General features: G+C 45.4%; 1 protein-coding gene across 1 annotated transcript; it reads right to left on the reverse strand.

Annotated features, from left to right (window-relative positions):
* Nucleotides 1–882: 882 nt before the first annotated feature.
* Nucleotides 883–4740, reverse strand: LOC121525213 (extensin-2-like). Its single transcript, XM_041811080.1, has 2 exons — nucleotides 4679–4740; nucleotides 883–2632 (listed from the first exon to the last, which is right to left on the reverse strand). Exons 1-2 carry the CDS (start codon nucleotides 4738–4740, stop codon nucleotides 883–885), a joined length of 1812 nt encoding a protein of 603 aa, XP_041667014.1.
* Between the last annotated feature and the right edge of the window lie 4117 nt (nucleotides 4741–8857).

An 8857-nucleotide genomic window follows, 5' to 3' on the forward strand; every position in this document is an offset into this window, starting at 1 on the left:
AGAAGTTGTCATGGAAACCGCCTTTCAGCACCTTTTTTCTGGTGACACAAAGCTTCAGCAAACGCCAGATCAACCTGAGATAAATCAGCGTCTCCAGCTCTCCTGATGACAGAAACTACAGATCATCAAACATTCATGAACACTGCAGTGTTTCCTTGATTACCAGCTGTGCTACTCTCTGTGCTGCATGCTTTGTTTGACTGGAGCACCGATGTCTGGCTCCCAAATCAATTAGTCAAATCAAATCTTTGGAGATGAGCTAATTGTTTGGTTGGACGTGGTTTCTGGCCGATGATGAAAGATGCCTGTCGCTGTGATGAGTCTCCAAAACCAAACCAAACATTAGTCATAGAAACATGGACGCCAGGGTGTTTGAATTAGGTACAAACGGAGCAGGCAAGCTGTCCCAAAACAAAATATTACTAAATTAAAGAGAGGAATCCATGTGTCCTCTCTTTAACCTTCTATTTCTATCAGATTTCCCGTCTGGAAGGAACCTGGGCATTTCAGAGCATTCAGCTTTAAAACAAAAAGTTCTGTGAGAACAAAAGTCTAAAGATGAGCTTTGTACCTCTTCAGAACTTTGATTTATCCTCCTCCTCCTCTTAAGAGGCGAGAGAATTTATAAGTGAAAAGAAGAGGTTAATTATTTGGCCTGTCTGAGAATAGAAAGAATCAGAATCCAGAAAAACAAGACTTTAGATGATCCAGGACAAATTTCCCAAGGGGGTATCACCGTGCATCACATTGTACTGAAATGCCTGCTGTCTTTGTATTTTACTGCATATTCACTTTGTCCAGCATACAATACCAAAGAAGGAATTGGTAAAATTTCGTCCCATTAGAAGGCACCAAAGAGGGACAAAATCAAAAACTGTCAACCTAGATGGCGCTATAGAGGGTGCTATAGAGGGCGCTATAGAGGACTCTATAGATGGCACTATAGATGGCGCTATAGATGGCACTATAGATGCAACTATAGAGGGCTCTATAGATGGAACTATAGATGGAACTATAGATGGAACTATAGATGGCGCTATAGATGGCACTATAGATGGGGCTATAGATGGCACTATAGATGGCACTATAGATGGGGCTATAGATGGCACTATAGATGGCACTATAGATGGGGCTATAGATGGCACTATAGATGACACTATAGATGGGGCTATAGATGGGGCTATAGATGGGGCTATAGATGGCACTATAGATGACACTATAGATGGGGCTATAGATGGGGCTATAGATGGGGCTATAGATGGCACTATAGATGGGGCTATAGATGGCACTATAGATGGGGCTATAGATGGCACTATAGATGGCACTATAGATGGGGCTATAGATGGCACTATAGATGACACTATAGATGGGGCTATAGATGGGGCTATAGATGGGGCTATAGATGGCACTATAGATGGGGCTATAGATGGCACTATAGATGGCACTATAGATGGCACTATAGATGGCACTATAGATGGGGCTATAGATGGCACTATAGATGGCACTATAGATGGGGCTATAGATGGGGCTATAGATGGCACTATAGATGGCACTATAGATGGGGCTATAGATGGCACTATAGATGACACTATAGATGGGGCTATAGATGGGGCTATAGATGGGGCTATAGATGGCACTATAGATGGGGCTATAGATGGCACTATAGATGGCACTATAGATGGAACTATAGATGGGGCTATAGAGAGTGCTGTAGATGGAACTATAGAGGGCTCTATAGATGGCGCTATAGATGGCACTATAGATGGCACTATAGATGGCACTATAGATGGGGCTATAGATGACACTATAGATGGGGCTATAGATGGGGCTATAGATGGGGCTATAGATGGGGCTATAGATGGGGCTATAGATGGCACTATAGATGGGGCTATAGATGGCACTATAGATGGCACTATAGATGGCGCTATAGATGGCACTATAGATGGCACAATAGATGGCACTATAGATGGGGCTATAGATGGCACTATAGATGGAACTATAGATGGGGCTATAGATGGCACTATAGATGACACTATAGATGGGGCTATAGATGGGGCTATAGATGACGCTATAGATGGGGCTATAGATGGGGCTATAGATGGGGCTATAGATGGCACTATAGATGGGGCTATAGATGGCACTATAGATGGCACTATAGATGGCGCTATAGATGGCACTATAGATGGCACAATAGATGGCACTATAGATGGGGCTATAGATGGCACTATAGATGGAACTATAGATGGGGCTATAGATGGCACTATAGATGGCACTATAGATGGCACTATAGATGGGGCTATAGATGGCACTATAGATGGCACTATAGATGGGGCTATAGATGGCACTATAGATGACACTATAGATGGGGCTATAGATGGCACTATAGATGGAACTATAGATGGCGCTATAGATGGCACTATAGATGGCACTATAGATGGAACTATAGATGGCACTATAGATGGGGCTATAGATGGCACTATAGATGGCACTATAGATGGGGCTATAGATGGCACTATAGATGGAACTATAGATGGCACTATAGATGGGGCTATAGATGGGGCTATAGATGGCACTATAGATGGGTCTATAGATGGCACTATAGATGGGTCTATAGATGGCACTATAGAGGGCGCTATAGAGGGCGCTTCGTCAAACTTTGTCCATTTAGAGGACAACAAATGATGTGCTTGATAAAACTTTGTCCACTCAGAGGCAGCTAAGGAAAGCTCTTAGTCAATTATTTTTCCATTTTAAGACCAACCTGGAGGCTATCGTTGAATTTAATCCTTTTATGAGGTCACCAAAAAATGCATTTTGTCAAATTTGTCCCCTTAGACGGCACCAAAGAGGGCGCTAGGATAAATAATGTCCAGTGAAAGGTGTCCAAGGAAAGCACTTTGCCATATTTTATCCATGGAGAAGACAACCCAGAGAGCAGTTTTTAGATTTTGTCCTCTTGGATGGTTCCAAAGAGACTGCATTGTCAAATTTTGTCCTCTGAAAGGACACAGAAGTTGGTCCTTTGTCAAAGGTTGTTGACTTGGAGGGCACAATAGAGGGCACTTTGTCAATATTTTTGACGTAGAAGACACAGAAGGGGGTAGTCTGTCAAAATGTATCCACTAAGAGGACACCAAGCACTTTCTTCACTCGAAGGTGATCAAAGCTGGCACTTTGTCAATTTTTTGTCCCACTATGGAACCAAAGAGGACGCATTGTCCAATTTTGTCCATTAAGAGGACAAAGACGATGACATTTTTGTTATTGTTCCTTTACAGGACACAGGATAGGGAACTTTGTCCAACACCAGATCACCAAAGGAGGCACTTTGTCACTTTGTCTAAACTTGTCCACTCAGAGGTCACCAAAGGAGCACTGTGCCCAATTTCATCCACTTACAGGTCACCACAGGAGCACTTTGTCATATTTTGTCCACTCAGAGGTCACCAAAGGGGATCTTTGTCACATTTTGTCCAGCTAGAGATAACCAAAGAGGGCACTGCCAGATTTTTTCCGCTTTCAGAACAGAACAGGACACTTTTTTGTCCCTTGAACCTTAGATTTTGTCCACTTTATCCAAACAATGGCTTTTTTCTGCTTTCCATATCATAAATGCATCTTAAATTGATTTTCTGGAATACGTCAGTGTTGATGATAGGTGGAGAATTAGCAGTAAAAACTCTGTTTGATACCTAGAGAATTGCCAGACAGTCTGCCAAGACAGGACGGGTTCATTTGCTGCTTAGACTGATGTGGTGCCATCTCAAAAGACAAGAAAGAGCTGTGTAGTGGTGACTGGACCAGGAGGCACAGTTAATCTCAGAGCTGGCTTTGGGCCTGACCACACCTCAGTTTAACACAAACACAGCCGAGGGCACAGACAGGAGCGCGCTCAGATTCAAACATGAGCGACGGCTGTGTCACTGGGAGAACAGGAGAGACACCTGCACTCCAAAACGCTTTTCAGGGCTTTATTTGGGTCGTCCATCTGTCCTTCTGGGCCAGTCGTATCAGTGTGATTTCTCCAAACTGCTCTGAGGGATTCTCTTCAAAGTTTGCACAAATGTCCACCTGGAATCAGAATTTATTCTGGAGGTAGTCAAGTTTAAATACACCCGAGCCGTCTTCTACATACCTGTGCTCTCCGGCTGCAGAGGCAGGCAGGGGTTTAGTTTACTCTGAGACAGTTTTGATGCCGTTTTGACTTCAAGACAATGAAGGTTTTTAAAGAGGTAATTCACACTAAATTAATTATTCTCTACCATGCCAATAAACAACACATGGACCCACTGATAACTTTATTTAGACGTTACAGGCTGATGAATCATAATACGCTGGCTGTGATAAGCAGCAGGGCTGCGACTATGTACTGACACGCATTATCTTTCCTTTAACAATCCTCACTGGAAAAGAAAAATGTGTGCTGAATGAATGAGAACAAAAAGGTGTAGAGCTGATGATAAGAAAGATGAATGAGGATGGAGGAAAATGGATCCAGGCCAAAAAAACAAGAAAGCAAGAAAAGGCAAAGACCCCCTTTTGAGCTAAATTAGTAATCTGTCATGATTAGAGCTGCAGGGAAATGAAAAATTACATTTAATGTAATAGATTTTCACCCCAACACGGCTCCCAACCTGCATGAAGAGGAGACAATAAGAGGCTGAAATCAAAGTTGTACCTGCGTGTGCAGCGGCGGGCGTGAGGGCAGCTCGGCGAGTTAAAGCTGTGAATGGAGCTCATTTATGCAAACTCAATAACAAGCTCTGCGTCCACAAAAGATAGCTGGGAACCACAGGTCGACTTAATTAGATTATTGTGGTAATTTGGTTGATTTATTCCAGTGAATTTATTCAGTTCTTCTGATTCTCTGACCCCTCTGGTACACCTTTCACCAGGAGACAAATCAGGTTCATCTAACGAGGAATAAAGCCACCTCACCCTCTCAAACTCTGCCTCCATTTATGTTTTTTTCTATCATTTAGACGGATATATGCCCTCGGACGCTTGCACATGGAGTCTAGTTCAGTGGTTCTCCACAGGTAGGACTACAGCCAGCATGTCCATGTGGGCCCCTTTTAGGGTTATATGTGGGCTGCAGTAGGGGTGTGATGTGGGTTTGTCCCATGGCCCCACCTGTGATTGCAAGTGTGGATCAGCCCATATGAGCCCCATCTAGAGATCCCTGCAGCTGCCTATGTTGAAGTCGGATCTATCTTGGACCTGGTCTCATATGCGTTGATCAACACTTGCTGTTCACCTGGGGCCACCATTGAACTCTGTGTAGGACGTACAAGAGCCCTAAGCTCATGCATATCCATGCATTTTTTATTTTGCTTCAAATAACGTCTTGGATAAATGTAGATGCTTATCTAAGACGTACACATGTGCAGGAAAGCCTGCTTGAGGTTTACAAAAACCTCAACATAAAGGCTTCCATCCAGCCCAGATCAGTGGAGGGCTGCAGTGATCAGGATCTCTGGAGCTCAGTCAGAGTGACTATCAGGTTCCTGGTCTCCTCTCTTACTAAGGCCCTTCTCCCCTGATTGCTCAGTTAGGCAACTAGCTCTTAGAAGAGTGCTGGTTGGTCCAAACTTCTCCCATTAGAGAATTCTGGAGGCCACTGTTCTCTTAGGAATCTTCAGAGCAGCAAAAATGTTTCTGGAGTCTTCCCCAGATCTGTGCCTGTCAAAAATCCGTCTCTGCAGCTCCTCTAACTTTTGACCCTTAAGGCCGGCTCAGACTACACAAATTCAGACAGATTTAAGCCCGACTGCGATGTCGCAGCTCGTTGTCAAAACTCTGGCCCGATTTTAAGAGTCAACAACAAACGGTCTTGCAGTGAGACATAATTAACGACGCGTCCAAGACTCCTTACGATTCCTCCTGACCACGATTCTACAAGACTAGCATGTCAGAATTTTTTTACATTGTCGTCTGAGGGGTTCTGAGTGTAGACTAATGAGAATAAATATTAAAGGTCACAAATTACGCAAAAATACATTTTCAGGCTTTTCTAACAAAAATATGAGCCCCCAGCCTGTCCACAATCCCCCTCAAGACTCAGAAAAATCCATTCTCTCCTCCCTCTCTTTCCCCACCTTTCAGAAAATGTGTGCTGAAATAAGTCGTTCTCAAATTTTCCCCTCATGATGTCAAGTGGGGAGTTAGCCCCGCCCCCAAGGTTCGGTTGGCCCTCCATGCTTGGAAGAAAATTCTGCCCTCCTCTCCTGATCATCATCTCAGCCACATCCATTTTCTGAGAGGGGTGGAGTCAGGGGTGGAGTCTGACAGCTCATCAGGGGGTTTTAGACTTGCAAAAATCCAATACTGGAGTGTTTTTTTTCAGCAACAGACTTCATAGGCATGTTTTGGGGACCTCTGAGACTGATATAAACTTGTCTTAAAGGAGTAAAATATGTCCCCTTTAATTCTTTTGGACTACAGCATCAGGCTGGAACATATTACAATTTAAACATGAAGGGGGCCTGAATACTGTCCTGATGCATGTATGCAAAACTGTACCTGCAATCACATTAGGCAATTCATACCATATCCCATGATGCATTTCTGGAACTATGCACAGCAGAACACAGCTCTGGGGATTTTTGTCAACTCAAACTAAGACTTAAAATGTTCATCGTCTACCTTTTTCATGAGGAAGACGAGGCTAAGACGAGCTAAAAATAGATCTTGGTGACACTGATGAAAAGTAAGTTTAGTTCCTCAAATCCCCAAAACCCAAATACCTAAAACCCCCTCTGTTAAATAGGGATAATCCCCGCCAGGTTAGCAAGCCAGGATTTCCATCATCCTCCATGTTTGTTTTTCATCTGAAGTCACGTTTAATCACATGAGATTCTGTGAGATCTCTGGTCTGGAGAGTCCCAGCTGGTCTCAGTGTGTTGTCTAATTGTCTGCCTTGATGTCTCTGTTCTTTAAATATCAGTAAAGAAGGCAGAATTGTTGCGTATGTGGTCAGCATCAGGATCAGAGTGATCGCCCACCCCCACTAATGACAGATCCATATATGTGACTGCTCATAATAATCTACTCTCATGGGTTTCTCGTTGCTTTTCCTGCCGTCGTCCAGATCAGCAGAGTAAGAAGTCATCAGTGTGTTCTTGGAGAGCTGCAGCTGCTCAGGGTGGGAGGTTGAGGGGGCGCTGGGACCAGGAGGAACAATCGAGGATTAAGTTGTGGTGTAAAATATCAGCAGACAATCCCATTACATGTCTCCTCCGTTCTAACAAGCCATGATGTCAGCGGCAATTAACCTTTTGGTCCGCTTTAATCGGATTCTGGCGCTCACAGGATATCTGGGGCAGATAATCCACGCTGCGAACTCGACCGATTCAAATTAATGAATATAACTCCAGCAAATGGACACATACACTGATGGGTACTGGGCCAAGGAAGACCAGGAGCCGGGGAAGACCAGGAGACAAGGAAAATAGCAGAGGAAGACCAGGAGCCGGGGAAGACCAGGAGACAAGGAAGACAGGAGCAGAGGAAGACCAGGAGACGAGGAAGACCAGGAGACAAGAAAGACCAGGAGACAAGGAAGACCAGGAGACAAGAAAGACCAGGAGACAAGGAAGACCAGGAGACAAGAAAGACAGGAGCAGAGGAAGACCAGGAGACAAGGAAGACCAGGAGACAAGGAAGACGGGAAAAGAGGAAGACCAGGAGACGAGGAAGACCAGGAGACAAGGAAGACCAGGAGACAAGAAAGACCAGGAGACAAGAAAGACCAGGAGACAAGGAAGACCAGGAGACAAGGAAGACCAGGAGACAAAGAAGACGGGAGCAGAGGAAGACCAGGAGACAAGGAAGACCAGGAAACGAGGAAGAACAGGAGACGAGGAAGACCAGGAGACAAGGAAGACAGGAGCAGAGGAAGACCAGGAAACAAGGAAGACCAGGAGACAAGGAAGATGGTAGCAGAGGAAGAACAGGAGACGAGGAGGACCAGGAAAAAAGAAAGACCAGGAGACGAGGAAGACCAGGAGACGAGGAAGACGGGAGCAGAGGAAGACAAGGAGACAAGGAAGACCAGGAGACAAGGAAGACCAGGAGACAAGGAAGACAGGAGCAGTGGAAGACCAGGAGACGAGGAAAACCAGGAGACGAGGAAGACTAGGAAACGAGGAAGCCAAGGAGACAAGGAAGACCAGGAAACAAGGAAGACGGGAGCAGAGGAAGACAAGGAGACAAGGAAGACCAGGAGCCGGGGAAGACCAGGAGACAAGGAAGACAGGAGCAGAGGAAGACCAGGAGACGAGGAAGACCAGGAGACAAGAAAGACCAGGAGACAAGGAAGACCAGGAGACAAGAAAGACCAGGAGACAAGGAAGACCAGGAGACAAGAAAGACAGGAGCAGAGGAAGACCAGGAGACAAGGAAGACCAGGAGACAAGGAAGACGGGAAAAGAGGAAGACCAGGAGACGAGGAAGACCAGGAGACAAGGAAGACCAGGAGACAAGAAAGACCAGGAGACAAGAAAGACCAGGAGACAAGGAAGACCAGGAGACAAGGAAGACCAGGAGACAAAGAAGACGGGAGCAGAGGAAGACCAGGAGACGAGGAAGACCAGGAGACAAGGAAGACCAGGAAACGAGGAAGAACAGGAGACGAGGAAGACCAGGAGACAAGGAAGACAGGAGCAGAGGAAGACCAGGAAACAAGGAAGACCAGGAGACAAGGAAGATGGTAGCAGAGGAAGAACAGGAGACGAGGAGGACCAGGAAAAAAGAAAGACCAGGAGACGAGGAAGACCAGGAGACGAGGAAGACGGGAGCAGAGGAAGACAAGGAGACAAGGAAGACCAGGAGACAAGGAAGACAGGAGCAGTGGAAG

The sequence above is a fragment of the Cheilinus undulatus genome, linkage group 17 (assembly GCF_018320785.1).
Source record: "Cheilinus undulatus linkage group 17, ASM1832078v1, whole genome shotgun sequence".
In the NCBI taxonomy this organism is placed as follows: Eukaryota; Metazoa; Chordata; class Actinopteri; order Labriformes; family Labridae; genus Cheilinus; species Cheilinus undulatus.